General features: G+C 43.2%; 6 protein-coding genes across 6 annotated transcripts; 2 read left to right on the top strand and 4 right to left on the bottom strand.

Annotated features, from left to right (window-relative positions):
* Nucleotides 1-103: 103 nt before the first annotated feature.
* IL334_004009 (uncharacterized protein) lies at nucleotides 104-2,246 on the top strand (the record flags this gene model as incomplete). The annotated part of the gene is made up of 4 exons (XM_062935732.1): nucleotides 104-164; nucleotides 281-360; nucleotides 540-1,365; nucleotides 1,534-2,246. 4 exons carry the CDS (start codon nucleotides 104-106, stop codon nucleotides 2,244-2,246), a joined length of 1,680 nt encoding a protein of 559 aa, XP_062791783.1.
* A 211-nt stretch (nucleotides 2,247-2,457) lies between these two features.
* On the bottom strand, nucleotides 2,458-5,049 carry IL334_004010 (uncharacterized protein; the record flags this gene model as incomplete). The annotated part of the gene is made up of 10 exons (XM_062935733.1): nucleotides 2,458-2,695; nucleotides 2,806-2,928; nucleotides 3,029-3,103; nucleotides 3,190-3,421; nucleotides 3,499-3,623; nucleotides 3,697-3,800; nucleotides 3,877-4,045; nucleotides 4,170-4,261; nucleotides 4,386-4,575; nucleotides 4,652-5,049. 10 exons carry the CDS (start codon nucleotides 5,047-5,049, stop codon nucleotides 2,458-2,460), a joined length of 1,746 nt encoding a protein of 581 aa, XP_062791784.1.
* Nucleotides 5,050-6,941: 1,892 nt separating this feature from the next.
* IL334_004011 (uncharacterized protein) lies at nucleotides 6,942-9,449 on the top strand (the record flags this gene model as incomplete). Its single annotated transcript, XM_062935734.1, has 5 exons — nucleotides 6,942-7,616; nucleotides 7,765-8,131; nucleotides 8,198-8,286; nucleotides 8,347-8,499; nucleotides 8,562-9,449. 5 exons carry the CDS (start codon nucleotides 6,942-6,944, stop codon nucleotides 9,447-9,449), a joined length of 2,172 nt encoding a protein of 723 aa, XP_062791785.1.
* A 396-nt stretch (nucleotides 9,450-9,845) lies between these two features.
* On the bottom strand, nucleotides 9,846-11,685 carry IL334_004012 (uncharacterized protein; the record flags this gene model as incomplete). Its single annotated transcript, XM_062935735.1, has 5 exons — nucleotides 9,846-9,887; nucleotides 9,960-10,028; nucleotides 10,088-10,222; nucleotides 10,314-10,746; nucleotides 10,817-11,685. The coding sequence occupies 5 exons, from the start codon at nucleotides 11,683-11,685 to the stop codon at nucleotides 9,846-9,848; spliced, it is 1,548 nt and encodes a 515-aa protein (XP_062791786.1).
* Nucleotides 11,686-12,167: 482 nt separating this feature from the next.
* Nucleotides 12,168-15,210, bottom strand: IL334_004013 (uncharacterized protein; the record flags this gene model as incomplete). The annotated part of the gene is made up of 6 exons (XM_062935736.1): nucleotides 12,168-12,398; nucleotides 12,459-13,691; nucleotides 13,762-13,917; nucleotides 13,980-14,054; nucleotides 14,118-14,463; nucleotides 14,531-15,210. The coding sequence occupies 6 exons, from the start codon at nucleotides 15,208-15,210 to the stop codon at nucleotides 12,168-12,170; spliced, it is 2,721 nt and encodes a 906-aa protein (XP_062791787.1).
* Nucleotides 15,211-17,167: 1,957 nt separating this feature from the next.
* On the bottom strand, nucleotides 17,168-17,521 carry IL334_004014 (uncharacterized protein; the record flags this gene model as incomplete). The annotated part of the gene is made up of 2 exons (XM_062935737.1): nucleotides 17,168-17,311; nucleotides 17,381-17,521. 2 exons carry the CDS (start codon nucleotides 17,519-17,521, stop codon nucleotides 17,168-17,170), a joined length of 285 nt encoding a protein of 94 aa, XP_062791788.1.
* Nucleotides 17,522-17,657: the final 136 nt, after the last annotated feature.

Raw genomic sequence — 17,657 nt, forward strand, 5'->3', positions numbered from 1 at the left:
TTGCACAATTCAGACTTTTGAGCTTCTTGACTTCTCAATGGATTCGAGCTTATTCATTGCTTGGTGAGATCGATTGAACGCACCTTGGAGGTAATCAGCAGAAATGGCCCCTTCTACTACACCTTCATGGGTGGTGAATGATCTATCAATGGTCCTTGGTCTAGGTGAGCTCTCAAACTCCTTTTGAATTTGGATTGAAGCAGTTGCGCTGACGAGATGACTCAATCACCATCTCTCAACCCAAATGATATTATTATATCCAACGTAACTCAATATCTAGATGACGAGACTATCAAACAGATGATTATACCCGATTTGGAATCATACACACATGAAGCTAGATTGAGAGTACATCTTCAGGTGAGTCGAGGTCCATTGCCTTGCTCACGTAGTATGTCAGGGAGAGCAACGGGGAAGGGTGATGCACGATGGGCTTAGCTAAACTCGCTGTAATGACCCTTGCCGCACCAAGGAGCATCGATGATATGGGGTCTGTCACGCAAATGCAACTAAAACTGATCCGATATGCATGTCTATAGGACTTTTTGGGACCTTCGAACGAAGCTAAATCATTCACTACAAGATATATATCATTCCGGTTCCCTTCGCTCACTTCGCTCACTTCTACTTCTGTCTCATCCATACCCTCTCAATCAATACCATCGAACTCTTTACTCAAGCCCATACCCACTACCACCTCTCAGATACAGGCCAAGGGTAAACCCTCTGGAAAGGCGTCAGCGTCAAAATCATCTAGTCCTTTATCACTTTCAAGACCGACTTCAAATGCTGGATCGTCTAGATTACCCCCTTCTTCGCAGACCCCTACGCATACTCAGAACCAGACTCAGAATATTCCAGAAGCTTTAGAGGCTGCTTTTGGACCTGGAGGTAAAGTGTATCAAAAGAAAAGGGAATCAGATCTATTAGATTCAGGCTGGGGTAAACCTTCATCGTCTTCTTCTCACGGTCATAGTCATGGTCATGGGATATCAAGAACTGGATCCGGCCTTGGATCTGGATCGAATTCCGCTGCTCCCAGTGGAACTACCACTCCATCAGGAATCAATACACATGGACATGGACAAACACCAGTTCAAAGAGTAAGACACGCTGGAGCCGTAAATATACAAACATATAAACCTAAACCAAGGTTAGATACACCTCCAATCGGAACTACTACAATAGACAGTAGGAGTAATAGCTCAAAAGGCAAGAATAGATCATCAGCAGAGAAAATTTGGGATACACCAAAATCAAAACAAGTGAAAAAGCTGGAAAACGTGAAAGAGAAATTAAGAATACTTAAAGAAGGTGAAGGAAAGATTCATCAAGATGATAATACTTTGAAATGTTTTTGTCAAGGTGAGTGTTTTCGGTGTTTACGCTTGATGCTGCTGATGGAGGGAAACGAATCGTGCTGATGTGCTTGTATCGTTACGACTCACCTCGCAATTCTACTTGCACCTCGACACACCCATTTGATCCGTCCTCTACTCGTTCAATCGCTATTCATTATTCCACGCCATACAGCTCGAGTACACCCTCTATCAACTTACACACCCCTTTGTCAATCTTGTGGACTGGTGATCTGTTCGCTGCAGTTACCTTACCTACCTTGTCCGTCGTGTTCCAACCCTTTATCGACACCTGCTCAATTGGCTCGTTTGATCCTTCGAATAGAAGGTGAGATCGAATCTCAGTTGGCTAAAGAAGAAAGGGAGAGAGAGCAAATCGAACGAGATAGATTGGCAAGATTAGCCGCTGATGCTGGAGGAGGTTCATTCCCGACTTTACCAGGATCTAATACTTCTCAACAGCAAATCACGACTTCGGTTGGAGGAAGAAAAGTATTAACTATAGCATCATCTAAAAACACACATGGGAAAGGTGGAAAAGGTAAAAGTAAAATTACAAGTACGACTTATTTCCCTCAGTCATCTAGTTCTACAACATCTTCAAGACCAATAACACCTCCACCTGAGACAATACCTAGATTAAGAATGAATCCCTTAGATATTCAAAAAATCGAAAAAGAGTTGAAGAAATTATTGAATCTCAGAGATGAATCGGATAGATCATGGGCTGATTTAAAACCGGATAAACGAAATGATGGTTTGCAATTGGAATATAAAGAATTACCGGTCGTACATATCAATCCGGAGAATACGATGGGCAGAAGGAAAAAAGGTAAAGCAAGGAAATTAGGTGAAGGTGGTAGAGAAGTTCCTGGAGCAGGAGCTTGATGCAATCATACACTGCTTCGGGTGTACCGCACATGCAGAAGGGTTGATATGACCGTGTAATCTATATATGCATGAGTGTATATATGGCTGTGTCTATATTTACAAATGATGGCAGACCTCTCTATAATTCCAAACTCTGTCACCCATATTTGACTTGTCGCAAGATCACGAAATTTCCCATTGATACCAATCGATTTAACCAATGAATCAATCATATCTCTATCACATGCCTTGTTACTCTGTCCGGCGGTGTAGAGGGTACTCTACCTTTTGTTAAAGGATCTCTGCATCTTTTCAATTCGTAACATCTTTCTTGTACTCCCTTTTTCAATCTTGGTATATTACCTTCATTGTCCAAGATGACCTTATCAAACATTCCTTTCAAATCACGAGAGAGATATTTGGACAATTGGGAAAGTGCATAAGGAAGTTTCATATCTTCTGGTATACTAAAGTAATCAATATCAGCCGCAACTCACTGCACTGCCATAGGACCTCGAAGACTACTTCATTTATAGCACCCAAGTCAAGTTCAATGGGATGAAATACATCAACTCACAACCTATCAATCGGAGTTGCCATCGCTCTCCTAACCGCATGTTCAAGGTCCGTATAATTTTGAGCGTAATATTTGTAAACGTAAGGTTCACCTATTGCTATAGCGGGACCATGTTGTGACCAGCTAAAGTATTCCCATAAATATCCGAGTCGGCTTATGGTCCATTTGTAGTGCAGAAAAGGGCACATCTGCATAACAAATCTGAAGCTATTCGTTAACTCACCTGGAATAAAGCCACCATCCATCCATTCGATAATCCTCCTGAAAATAAGGTATAACCACAGGTGTAGCTTGGCATCTATCGACAATGAAACGGGATTAGCGTAAGACTTGCGTTGACGGAGTCTCGCACTTCAGTGTGTGACAGGTTGCGATAGCACTCACAGAGATGAATAAATACTAGGACTGATAGGAGGTGCACCCATCCCTACTAAAGCTTTAACATTTCCAACCAGTACTTCATAGTCTTCTCTTGATTGTCTACCCATTGTTTGTAACCCTTCAGGTAACGGCTTCCCTTCTTCCTCTTCCACCGTTGAAAGTAATTCGAGATCTGGAATCTGTGAGAGATTGGTCCAGAATGAAGCAGGAGAAACATAAGGATAATGGAAATATGCTATAGCGGAGTGTATTAGTGTTTGGTATTTGCATTCACTTCAGATGGACGAGATAAAAACCGAAGTGGCCACTTACCTGACCGCTTGGCCAGTAGTAAAGCGGCATCCTTCCTCTCTTCATGAGGTGTGATAGGCATTTTCATACAATATTCTTCAATCGTATAAGGTAGATGGTAATGATTACCAGGTAGAGGCCAAGGTCTGTCATTCGGTTATGGAGCCTCAGCTGGAATGCTTACAATCGATTCGCGTCTAGCTGAGAGATGAGACTCACGTAGCTATCCATTCTTGTCCTAGAGGGTGGTAACTCCAATCACCGTCTTCACTCAAACCCCACCAATAATGATTGTTTGACATTTCCCTAGGTCTCGCTCCCCACTACCGAAATAAAGTCAGATGAGCTCTTCGGTGTTGCAATATAGCGACGCTATCTTGAAGGGAATGTATGACCTACATAGTCGACGATATTCAATGCCCATATGGGTATAACACCTCTTTCTTCATCTGGTACTCCAATCGATAAATCTTCAGCATCTTCGGGTGGTATATAGTGTTCTTTTGCGATACATCGGGGATCAGTCACACAAGATACCGTATCAAGATCACTGCTCCAAAGCAAATGACTGTAGCCGAGATATCAGCCTGTTGTCTAGCTTGAAGACAAAGACCAACAGAAAGTTGACGATTTCTGCGATAACGAGATACCAAGGTGGATCGGTGGCTTAGGGTTACAAAAGCAAGACTCACTATACATCCGGCATCATCTCTGCGACTTCTATCCAATTCACATATGGTCCAACAGCAATGAAGGAATAGCCTAGCATCTTGAGCTGCTTAACCTAGCCACAACCACAATCTCACTTAGCTCTTGTTGTCTGGGGTGATAAGTGGGAAGAGAATCGGATGTGAGCAGCATAGTTGATCTGAGCTTATCTATGATGGGAAAAGGACAGAAAGACCTACAACTGATCCCTGCCATATTACCTCTCCAGTTGTAGCGCCAGTGATTACTTCAGCAGTGTACCACCATCCTGATACTATGAGCGGTTTCTCATGACATGGCATCCAGTTTGCATCGGTGATAGGAAGGAAACAAAATGTGAGATCACGTAGAGTGTCTATATTATGTTGTTTCGTGAAATACCAATGATCACTGAACAGTCCAGAAAGATGATATAGTCAGCTCGACAAATTCAACGTACTGATCTATATAGGAAGATCAAATTCACTGTTCACTTTTCTCTTCCCTTTCCAGTACCCTCATAGTCTGTCTGTACTGTCTAGCTTTCAAACAGTCAACAGGATCATTTTCTTCTAGTGATTTCGGATCCCAGCCTTTACATTCTCCACTCTCATTATGTGGTATATCCAACCAATCCTTGACTGTTCCACCCCAGCCTTCTTCAGGCAGAACTTGAACTAAATTCTGAGCTTTATCGGTTGACCATTCTTTCAACCTATCAAGATGTTCCAGAGGACCATGTTGGACGGTTGGATGAAGTAGACCGAGTAGGAATAATATAGTGAATAGAGCTAGTACCATGAAGCAAAGATTACGCTTTTGTGAATAAGTTCTTGAGATTGGTATATTGATTTTGGGTGGTCGTGTCCATCTTGGGACGGGCATGATACCTTGTGCTGTCAGATCACTCGATTGAATGGACAAAGGAGTCGAAACTAGCTACCAAGATGAGGATTGATATGAATCTGGCTGATGAAGATAACAAGATGTTGACTCTTGGTTCTTGATTTTTATTTATGTTTTTTTTTGCTTTTATAAACTCCCTTTGTGTATTCTATGTTCGTGTTATTTTGTCAGTCACTGTGAATCCCAGATAATAGGGTGTTTATAGGTCACCCCTACAGAACCGAACAACGAGGTCTATCAAAGGCACCTTTGTTGTTCTTTGCCCATAATCAATGTGTCCGTGTGTGTGTGTTTGTATCGTTGTCAGTAACAGGAAAACATGGAAGAAGAAGAAGATGATGATGATCAGTTCAGAGCACCCTGCGAAAATCTTTGATATACCTCTTTTTCGCTTCCGTATATCGCAAGAACCCACTTGGGATCTGGTCTCGAACACCCTCAATATACGTATATGTATATATATATACCCTTTAAACCTCCTTGCGTTTCATCTGAAAGCGCACTCTACAGCGTACTCAAGACAGGAGATAGCAATTAGGATTCAGGAATGGATGTTTGATGTTTTGGCATTAAAACACGTGCAGGTCAGTGCGTAGTACTACTAGTGTGGAATCGATTCGAACCAATATATCGGTAACCGATTGAACCCGCAATATTGAATGTTACAAGGATGATAGATATATTGAAGACCTCGGAAATGTATCAACTCGTACTAGCCATTGGGTCTGAAACGCTACCCTGCTAAATTTCGTTTAGTATTTTGTATTTATGGTCCAGAAGTGTGAGATTTACTCGAATATTATTTTGCACTTCGCTTCGATGTTTCACTGAGGTGAAAAAAACCTACAAAATAAACGGAGATCCCCGGATTTCAGCTCTGCCACATACCTAACTATTCAGGCTGTTTGTCCCCTGTTAGACTGCGCAAGCCTAACCTGATTTGCCTGCGCACTCCTCCTGGATCTGCATTAATCGATGACGTTTGCCCTGCATCTTCTTTTTTAGCACTTTGGCACTAGCTAACTTATCTCCCCTTTGTTCATCGCCTTCCTGGTCATTTTCAAAAGCATATAGCCGGTCCGAGATTCATTATACGATATCATTCTGGGATGAATCCAGAGAAGAAAAAACTTTTGTTGTGAGAACAAATATACATCTTTTCAAAGATATTACATGTAAATTGATTCACTTGCTTGAAAACGCTTATCAGCTCAGCGAATCAGATCGTCGATATCGAAAACACACAGGACCCGGACCGAAGATATCACGAAGTTACGAATTCCAACTGTCGATTTCACTTGCTAAAAACGCCTCAACAAACGTAAATAGATTTACAGTAGTTCTATTTTCACATATCGCATCATTTCTTCATCCAATTCCTCACTCTGACCAACATACTTCATCCATCAATCTGAATACATCTCCTTTCGAGTGAGTCGCGTTGCTTCTACACGTTGTAACGTATGCGCACGATCAATTGTTAACTTGCTGACCTATCCTGTAGAAATCCTATCACCGTTAGATAGTGTAAACTTGGTGATTTGCTCAGAACCAAACGTCATAGATACGGCATAAATTACATTTTAGCTTAAACACAATCAAATCCAGATTTATTGTATCATTTTAACCTATAACTACGACAACATTCGCATCCCAATCACCGTCCATTCATTGTCAAACGCAAAATCGCCTACGAAACATCCATATTCAAAGAGGTATGTGTACATCGTCACTTTGAACCGATTTCATCCTCTTACACTCCTTTGATATCTCTCAAACCGACTGTCATTGTCTTTCATATAGCTAATCCGTCCGCGATTCATCTTGCGATTTCAGTGAGAAAGTCTCTTCTTTGATACAATATTCCAAACATGGGTAATGCACCTTCATCGCCAAATGCCTCGGCACCTGCTGCCTCACCTACCGCAACTTCTGCAGCAACAGATTCATCGTCTCCCTCTTCAAATCCCACTGGTCCTCACATAGTATCATCCTCTCAACCTATACGTTCGAGAGCAGGCACTGGTACGGGCTCTGGCACTGGGACCGGCACAAGTGCGGGACCAAGTGGTTCGACTTTCCATTCTGGATTAACCCCCCCTCAAGCACCACCTTCACCTCCTCCACCAGGGACACCGATGCTGTTGCCTTTTGCAGGACATCTTTCACCTCAGAACCCGCATTGTTTATCGCATCCACAAGCACATGACTATTCGAAGGGTACAGTCACACGTCTGATCCTAGATGGTAAATTGGCTCCTTTCTACAGGGGATTAGAGGATTTCGAAGAAGACTGGACGATAGAAGATATAGGAAGAATATTGACAGATATGAGAGAAAAAGATTTTGAAGAAGGAGTGGAGAACAGTTTTACTGGAAAATTGAAAGAAGAAAGAGAAGGCGGTTCTTCAGCTGTCGGAAGTGTAGCAAAGAAGATTGGTCTAAATAAGAACAAAGAGCAAAGAAAAGAATTGGAAAAAGAGGAGAGATATAGGAGGGAAAAGAAAGCTTATAGTAATGCGGTCGAATGTCCCATCTGTTTCTTGGTGAGTGCAAATTATTTATCTTTGTCAACCGGCTGCTTTGATTACCATTTTGCGGTCATAATTGCTCCTTCTTTTTCGTCTTTTGAAAGTGCAAAGGACATTCTCCTCGTCTGATAGTGTCATGTGACTAATGCGTGCTGTGCTTCAGAATTATCCACCTAATATCAACACGTCCCGATGCTGTCAACAACCAGTCTGTACGGAATGTTTTGTCCAGATCAAGAGATCTGAAGCCACGATCACCCATTTGGAATCTGATTCCGCATGTTGTCCTTTCTGTATGGAAACCGACTTTGGTGTGATCTACGAGCGCCCTCTGAACCCACTTGAAAGTTCGTCCAGTATCGCTTTGGCAACGTCTCCTGGATCAGAGGCAGATGTTTCAGGTTTCAGTCAAGCTCTGAGTTTAGGAAGTGAATCCGAACTCAACCTTGGTCCTGGCATGAACCCCAAGACGAAAGAGACTGTCAGAAGGAAGAGCGTCAATGCTAAATCTGCCGAAGTGGTTACTATTGGTAAGTGTCGAAGCATTGTAATGTATATGCAAACAGCTGATAATGATGACACCTGGGTATGTATAGACGAGATCAGACCGGATTGGGAAAACAAATTGAACGCTGTGAAAGCTGCTGCAGCCAGGAAAGCTTCAAGGAGAATTGTAATGAGACAGGTTAGTTTTTCTATATAAAGTACTTCTTCGATCTGTCAAAGCTGAGAACGCTTGTCGTAGGTCGGTGATCGACTAATTCCAATCGGTTTCACTTCTTCTCGTGCACCAGGCACAGCAGACTTCAGCATGTCCGTTGGTCAGCAGCCCAGCAGCGAATCTGGATCAAGGAGGTCAAGTAGGAGAGGATCAGATAGAGGGAGAGAGCTTGAAGAGGTACGTCTTTCCATGGCTGTCCGTCCAGATTTGGAGCTGATTGGAAGTTTTCGCGCTACTAGTTGATGATCGAAGAAGCGATGAGACTCTCGTTGATGGATCACGAGGATCATCAACGCAAACAAGCTGATGACCGACGTAAAGCTTCCGTGTCAAGTGTATCATCTCCACTCAATCCAGCAAATGCATCTAACCAAAGTTCAAGTTCTTTCTTGGGGTCATCATCAAACTCTAGGAATTCACCTATCATCGTGAATTCCAATTCTCATCCGTACTCCAACTCCGCATCAACCGGTAATTCCTCTCCTCGAAGATTTTCCAGTACAGAAACCAAACAGTCTGGAACAAGTAAACTGCTTTCAAAGATCAATAACGTTAGAGCAAGAGCAAGTTCATCTGCATCTAGTAAAAATGGTAAAGAAGGAAATGGAGATTACAATAGATCAGTCACGTTTGCTTCTTCCACTACCAATCTAGGCGGTCCTGCTTCTGCCTCTGCTAGATCTTCTCCTCCAGCATCGACAACTCCATCAAGAACCAATAGTGACCAGCCACCATCACTAGCACCTGCCACTGCCCCGTTGGTAGTTCCAACACCCATCAATACGACCAACACTGGACATTCTAGATATACATCTGCATCAACGGGTCTAAGCCCAACTTCACCTGCTCCAGTTGCAGCTGGACCAATAACTACTTTAGCAAGTCCAGAAGCTAAAAGAAGTCAACCCCAAACACAGACTTATGATCAGGCTGGTGGATTACCAAGGTTGAGTTTAGATATGCCAGCTTTAGTCCCTAGTCATCCAGGAGATGCTGCTGCGGGAGAATACAATTCCAATAAAGGAAAACAACCGACAAGGGCACCACTGGAAAGAATGGATAGTGAAATGAGTGAAGCCACTATTGGTCCTACCAATTATGCTCAATTAGATAGTGATGAAGAGTAGGACTCGGATCGGTTGACCCGATAACGGAGCAATCAGGATATAAAGAGATGATTGGGGAAGAAATCACGGGAAAAAAATCAGTATTTGGGCTCTTTGTTGTTGTTTTTTGCTTTCTTTCGTTTTTGTTATCAACCGTTTTTATTTCTATGGTTCTCGTCATTCGTTACTTCCCTACGAGTAGTTTTCACGAACTTACGTACATGTAATCTAATACAGATCAGACGCGATATGTAAATATGCGTCATCATATCAGCTCTAAGCGGCTTGCAAACAGATCTACATTACATTCATACTTGAACAATTTCGCGCCAAGGCAATAAATAATTATAAAATTTGGGGGCATTGCTGAATGCTGGAGGCAATACGATATCAAGTATAATGAACTTCAGAAGCAGATTAAGACTTGTCGACTATTATTGAACGTGATGGTGAGGGCTCCTGTCAAATCGTATCACAATCATCAGTTTGGATTTGGGGCTCAATGATTACGGGGCTATGCGGAATACTTACGGCCGATAGATCTTCCTTTTCATTTTTAGTGGATTTCTGAGATCTTATTGAGTTTGATGGTTCGGACTCCTACATAACCATAGGTCAACTCAAAGATGATGAGTTGGGATATAACAATGAGAACATACGATCTCTTCAAGTGACTCTGGTAGGTAAATGTTGGAGAAAGTAATGGATTTGATCTCTTCTTCAATTGGAATTGATGGATGAAGAGTCAAGGGATCTTGAGGAGAACAATCGTATACGGTTGTATCTTTGGGGTTCTACGGTACAAGCACGGTACAAGTGTGTTCGTCTGATCAGCCTCCTTCCGAGAAAAATACCCGGAATCTAAAGAATTAAATTTAGACTCACAATAATAGGTGATTCGATATATACAGGATAATCCAGTCCTTTAGTCAAATATGGGATGTTAGCTTTTTCGGAGTTGCAGTTCGCATCATGAGAATTGGTATCATTCCCAAACGAAATCGTTTCTTCCACGTTATCCAGCTCTGAGTCGACGGACAGGGCTTGAGGCTCGTTCACAATCTTACTGTCACTTTCCCTTCCTCGTCTTGCTTTACTCTTGCTGTCTAACTCAGCTTCATTTTCCGTTTCGACACCAAATTCACTTTGGCCTTGGGCTACACTTTCGGGTTTCGTTTCCTGCTGACCTTGACGACTGGAGTCTTCTATCCAATTATCCAGAAGATTAATGATAGATGTCAAAGTTGCGATTATGCCTCGAGTCAATTTCCGGATGATGGTCAAATAGACCATTTTCACAATTTGCTTGAAGATGAAGCTACATGAACAGTCATATCAGTATCAGTTGAGTTGCTCTTCTTCATGATAATAATGAAACGAAGACCTACTGTATGAACTTGAAAGTGTAGATACCCATTACAACGTTTAAAATTGTCCGAGCCTCGATGGGTAGTAATGCAAGTGAAGTGATGATTGATTTTTGCAGAGTGTTGAGTATAATCTGAGATTTTGCCCAAGTACTTTTTAGGGCGTATTGTAATTGTAATTTATGAGATGAATTTGTCAGGTGGTCGATAAGTGAACCTGCGAGTGATGGAGGATCAGCTGAGGGTGTGTGGGTGGGCAGATTTGTAGATGAGATCATTGTCATCGTGACGTTCATTGGACTGGTACCGATCGATGTAGCGATATTCTCAATCCTGGTGAGGGTTGGTAGAGAAATGGTGGTAGGGATGGGACTGAGAATAGGAGCTGATGAGGAGGTGTAGGTGAATGTCATTGTTGGTTGTTGAAGGTGCTCGATGATCCAAGAGGTTTCGGCACTCAGATTGAAGTTGATTGATTCGGGGACCACTTCAAGGATGATTTGATAAGGTGTTTCGATTTGAGTAGAAGTGGGTAAGATACTGCTTTTCGTGTATATGGCAATTTTCATCGAGGTATCTTTATTGGAGCTGCCTTGATACGTTAACGTATAGCTTGGCTCTGGAGCTTGGGTTCGAAGGGGAGAACGATTAGGATAGGATATATACGATTTAGCGAAAGATACAATCGAAGATTTCTTATTGACCAAATCAAAGTTATAGTTGAGATCTAGATTTAGATCTAGATTCAAATTTGATAAATGATCATATATTTCCAAAGGTGATTTACGATTATTCCAACATGATATTAATCCGTTTGAACAGATATCTCGGTAAAGAATAGTAAGTACGAATCCTGATAGGAATTCAATGAAACACAGAGCTACCAGCATATCGAATTGATCATTCAAGTGCTGTCTGATAACAAAGATTATTGATTGTATATATATATAGATAGACAATGGAATAAGTGGGATATACTATACTTCAGTCCAGAATTATCTGTGAGAAAAAAAAGAAAATCAGGTGGTCAAGAGGGATTACGATGTCGTATTTTTTAAGATATAAAGTTCCCTTGACGTCAAAAGTTGTTTCAGCTCTGCTTACTATAAGCTCTGACTAGTATCGCCTTATCGCCACCGCCAGCTAAGCTGGAGTACAGCTTCGAAGAGCTGATCTGCTTTTTCTGCCAATTTGCAGTAACTGGCGACGAAAATTAGGCTCGTTGCTACAACCAGTCTACAGACCCAGGTGTGATGATATTGGTTTGGTAATTCATAAAATCACATCATGTGGCCATATAATAGGGTATCAAGTAATTTACGTGTATGAATTCCTTTCTGTCTAATACAGTAGCTAAAATAGCAAGACACTATCAAATCCTCTTCGGCTTCTTCACCATCTTCCACTTGTTCCCCTTGCCAATCTCTACCTGTCCATCTTCATCCCATGTAGCTTCTCCCTGAGGGCCAGCAGCTGATGCGGAACTCATCCTAGCAGAAGTAAGACCAGCTTGCTTCCCGTTATTGAAGTGAGTATTAACGTCTACAGTGTCGGGAGCTTTCTTGATGGCTGACTGCGTGACAACCGGATTTGCTGTCTTGGCCTGCCGCAACAAACAACCTAGTCAGTCAGTTGACAAGGGATGAAATCGGTATGCACTCACTTTCATCGAGTTGATCCTAGCAAGCCAGTCTTCTGCTGAGCCCTGCAATCTGGTCGTCACCACTTGAGAGTCCACTACTGCGGGCTTGTCTGTCCTTGTTATGGCCCACGGATGCATCACAGGCCGCGGTGAGGCACTGCCACCCATTTGGTGAATCTGTTCACCGGTTGATATACCCTTCGCCTCAACGGGAGTGTTGACTTGTTTCAATGGCTTGTCAACTTGAGGCCCGCTGGATGAGGAGACCTCTGTTCTGATCGCACCGGTAGGTGTCTCCTTACGGTGTTCTTCCCGTTTTATAGTCGGCATGTCGAAATATAATGGAGATATACAGGTGTCATCGGGCGGTATGGGGTATGTCGTCATTTTGGCCGAAAACTGAGAGTATGTCGCATGCCGGCGTTGACAGGTTTGGCAATCACAAGCTGTGTTGTTATTGCTTCTAGCTTTCCCTTCTCTGGTAGAAAGTAAGAGTCGTCCCGGTGTTGGTGGCGAACTTCGGGCGCCCACAGGGAGGGACTGTAAGGGAGGTGAAGGTAATCGGTGTGATTGAGTTGGAGATAGTATAGCTTGAAGAGCAATCTTATCCGTGGCATAGAAAGGCTTCGTTCGATCTGGCGGCGGACTGTCTTTGGATATTGGAGGCGGGTCAGACACGATCCGTCTTTGTGGTGAGATGCTCCTTGATCTGGGCGATGAAAGGGCAGAAATCAAGCTTTCAATAGAGTTCGCATCATGATCTACAATTGGGGGAGGAGCAGGCTTCTCTTCAGGCTCTACATCTGGAACCCGTTGTGAGCTGTCCTCGTCTACCAGCTGACCAATCTGAGCGTGAAAAGCGTCTTTGACTGGAGCCGCAATTTGTGTTCGCAATTTTGCCTTTGCCAAGTCAGGCTCGACCTGTCGTACAATGGGCGTATCCTGCCACCAATCCTTGGCCAGGATGGGCAATGGTTCAGAAGAGTCGATGTAATGGGTCCTTGTGGGATTGATTATGGGTGAGTGGGTGGTCGGGGAGGAGGAGACGAGGGGAGTGCTGATAAGCTTGAAGGGTAGAGGTGTGATAAAAGTAGAATCGGGTGGTCGACTTGAAGATGTCGGTGCATCAGATAGACTCGCAGGAGGAAGGAAGCGAAATGGTGCCTTTTCGACTTGGGTTGCAGTGTTGACTTGTTGGACTGGACAGGTTAGAGGCGCAGGGCTTTCTACTTCCAGGGGAATCTGAAATCTAGTCTACAGTAGGTGGATTCGCGTGCCTCAGTTGCGATTCGTTTCAGACGAGTACAGTATCGTTGATGCTCACGTTTCTTTGCTTGACCCTCTTGTTTGACTTCCTCGGTCTATTCTGACCAGTGTTGAAACAAGGGACACTATCGAATTCAACCATCGAGACTGACGTATCTGATTGACCAGGGTTTAGTGGAGAAAAGATACCATTTGAGTGTATTGACCGTGGCTCCTATTTCACTTGATTGTAAGCCTATCATTCATAGACGGCGGACGAGGGGACATGGCACTCACTGTATCTTCTTTCTCTGGTTCCGCTCTAAAATCAGAGGATGTGATTTTACCACAGGACTTTGTTGGTAAGGAGTCCTGTATCTTTCGTTGTCAGCAGACAGCAGCATACACAACCGGAGTTTGGGTCGATATGCTTACCAGCTTTGCGCTCTCGTCGCTTTCTGCCACCGGGTATTCCCCTTTATCGGCGTGTTGATCACGCGACTCGTCTGCGATTTCTCTGTGCTTGTCTCCTACCATACAGCTTTCACGAGTATCGCATTGCCTGTCAATTGGACCGGCGCCTGAGGGCTGTTCGTTTGAGGTGTATTCTGTAGGACTTTCATTCTGAGTAACTGTCCGCTTAACGGTAGGTTCATGTCCAGCATTCAACTCTTCCGAGTCTTCAAGGTCTTGGACTCGTTTCTTGACGGTTGAAAGAAGGTCCACAAGGATTCTTTGGGTGAACCCACCGAGCTTTCGAATCGACCTGGACGTCAAGTTCCTGGAAACAGGTCAGATGATCAGTATGCTTAGTCTCCGAGGCAGGTAAAGATTCCATGAGAACATACAATCTTCCCAAAACAATGTAAACTGCCACAAATGTCGATGCTACAAAAAGGTGGGCTCCATTCATACGATAACTTGAGAAGACATCCGTTTCGCTCCAAGATGACTTCATTTGAGCGTAACATTTCTTCAATTTCTTCTGAGCCACCTTCAACAGACCGGTTAAAGCAAATAAGATATTTGTGAGGTATGCGGTGATTTCATATTTTGCATCCTCAGGATTGTGTTCATCTCCTTGAAGTTCAAACCAGTTTCCAGTCGTTGGCGAAGGAGTGTATATTGATGTCATTTCGATCACTACCATGTCCGAAGGTGAGGTATAAGTGAAGGTAGGAGTTGGAATAGCTATACTGAAGGTTGACCACCTGAACTGGTTCAGATCGTGGGAGGAGAGGTGATTTGGGTGAGCGACACCTGAATCCAAAGTGTGTTCGAAATAGATGATCTTTGGGATTGTAGGGTAGACGTTTATGCAAGATGAAATTGAATCATCTACGGAGTTGATTAATGCGGAATGTGAAGATGTAGACGAAGTCACGGTGAACCAATTGATGATTGAGTTCATCAATGCTTGTCCGTGAGTGGTATGCGTTTGGATCACAGGAAGGAAATTATATCCTGATAAGAGATTCAAGGTGTATATCGCCAAGGGGATTATGAAAGGTATAAAACAGAATATCATGATGTATGATGATACTCAATATGGTCAGAGAAATAAGTTCCTCAGCCGATTCTGGACACAGCTCGAGTAAGGATACAGCGAAAGATGCTGGCAGCTCAGCGCAAAGATGAAATTCGCCAATCTCCTTAGGAATGGTAGTGAGTGGCAAAAACGTTATGATTAACGGGACGTTTGTACCTTGCGATGGTAAGTGATGTTTTGTCGTTGGTGCGTTGATCTTTGTTGGTAAGGTACCGAGTCAGGGAGTGAGCAGGGCGGGGCAGAGGAGGGACACGAAGGGGGGGAACGTGTTTAGGATCGGGGGGTGGAGGGGGGCGGCGAGAGGGGGCAATGGGCAGGGTCAAAAGTGGGAGACGCAAGAAGGGGGAGATGCAACACAAGACCAAGAGGAGAAAATTGCAAGGGAGAGAGGGGTGGGATGGGAGAGTTAGAAGAAGAAAGAACGAAAGTCCACCAAACATATACCTTTTTGTATCATACTGTGCTGATGGACTCGAACAATAAACGAAAAGTCATACTCTCATAAATAAGGTTAGATATTGAATCATCAACGTTGGTTAACGTACGTACTGTTTCCGCGGAAAAAATTCTAATTGAGAATAAGGTTCACTTGATATACCAAGAAGCTGTGCCGGATATTTCAACAGCAGTGGTAAAGAAGGAAGATGACGATTACTCCTTCTTATACTGTATTGATAAAGTTATGCATTGTGAACCACTATTATCTACTCTATCCTTGCCCTTCGTTTCTCATCCATTCAAGCAAAGTATTTATCCAGAACAAAATCAGTATTTGGGCTCTTTGTTGTTTCCTTTTGCTTTCTTTCATTCTTGTTATCAACTGTTTTTTATGCTCTGGTTCTAGTCATTCGTTACTTCCCTAGTTTTCCCGGACTTACGTACATGTAATCTGTTACAGATCAGATGTTGCTCGACGTGAATATGAACATATGCATTATGCCTTAGCTACTTATAACGGGACAGAGGACTAAGCGATATATATACCTATGGATGACATCTTTGGCCCATCACACTTGTTCTACGTTTTCCTGAGGACTGCCTTTGAATCGATGAATTTGTCATGCAACTGAATTTGCGCTTCGGGAATTGGGAAATTCGATTGATCTTGATATAAAGAACGTACCATATCAGTCGCTTCATCAAGACCTTTCAATGCCAATATAAAGTTGATGCGATTATTCCTATCTGACCCTTGCGCCATGGTGTAATTGTCTCCTGTCACGTCCACCCTTTCTAAGCGGAAAAGCAGTCCGAGAAGATAGATTTCATTTCTAAGGGGAGCCAGCTGATTACGATCATGGACATTGACGGAGATCGCTGTCAGGAAGTTTCCAGGCGTGAAAAGGACAGCGTGCGATTCAGACTTTTTAATCTGTTCCTGAAATACCGCAGCCAGTTTCCGTGGACCCCGCCCCACAATGCCATGGCCAGTCGCATTGCGGACGACATCAACCTCCTGTTGCGTGCGTATCGTCAGTGTGATCCCTATCACCGTATGGATGACTTACGTTCTCGAGAGTACTGTATTTTTGCTCCGTCTGAGCAATCTTGTCTACCTTTCTAATATTTTTTTTGGAAACAGGCAAACCATGGGGTTTTCTAATTGGCTTGACATTGATAGTTTGATATAAAAAATGAACGACCCCGGCAACTACTAACGGTTCTAATTTCAGTACCTCAGCTTGGGAATAGTGTTCCCATAGAATGTCGTTCTTTTTCAGACGTTCTTCTGTGTCTTTACGGTGATCCTCTACTGTTTGCCTCAACTTAGCCATCTCGTCCTTCAACTACGGAAAAGAATCGTTAGCAATCCTTCTGTGTTGGCAAATTCGTTCAAGATGGCTTCAATAGGCTTTCTAATGACGTTTCCAAGAACGTTCAATCGTCAACGATGAGGCATACTCATGACAATTGATCTCACACCGGGATCGATGGATCAATCAATGAGTGCTTTCATACCGGGAACCAAAGATTCACAACCTTCTAAACCGAATCGCTTCTCGTTGGGATATTCTGATGCGATGGATTCTTCAAAAAGCTCGACACTCACTTGTATCATGACATCTTGCCCTGATGAGACCTGATGTTGCGATCTCCAAGTCAGCATACATGAGTCTCACGGATACTCCGAGGTGTAAAAGATACTCACCCGAGCCTCAATTGATCTCGATACAGGTTTGATCGCGTCAGGTGTACCGATGAGTGTCGGCTGACCATTACCTAAACTGTAGGTTATGTCAGAGAGGGCTGGTCGAGGTGAAAGGGGTGGCGATATGGGTCTAGGTATCATAGATGATTGCCTGTTGATGATGTTTTGGATGTCCTCTCCATGGTGGCTTGGGAATCTGTTTTCAACAGAGACTCGATAGTTGGGTATCAATGAGGGTATCATGATTAGCACGGATGAAATGATTATAACGGCGAAC

The sequence above is a fragment of the Kwoniella shivajii genome, chromosome 5 (assembly GCF_035658355.1).
Source record: "Kwoniella shivajii chromosome 5, complete sequence".
In the NCBI taxonomy this organism is placed as follows: domain Eukaryota; kingdom Fungi; phylum Basidiomycota; class Tremellomycetes; order Tremellales; family Cryptococcaceae; genus Kwoniella; species Kwoniella shivajii.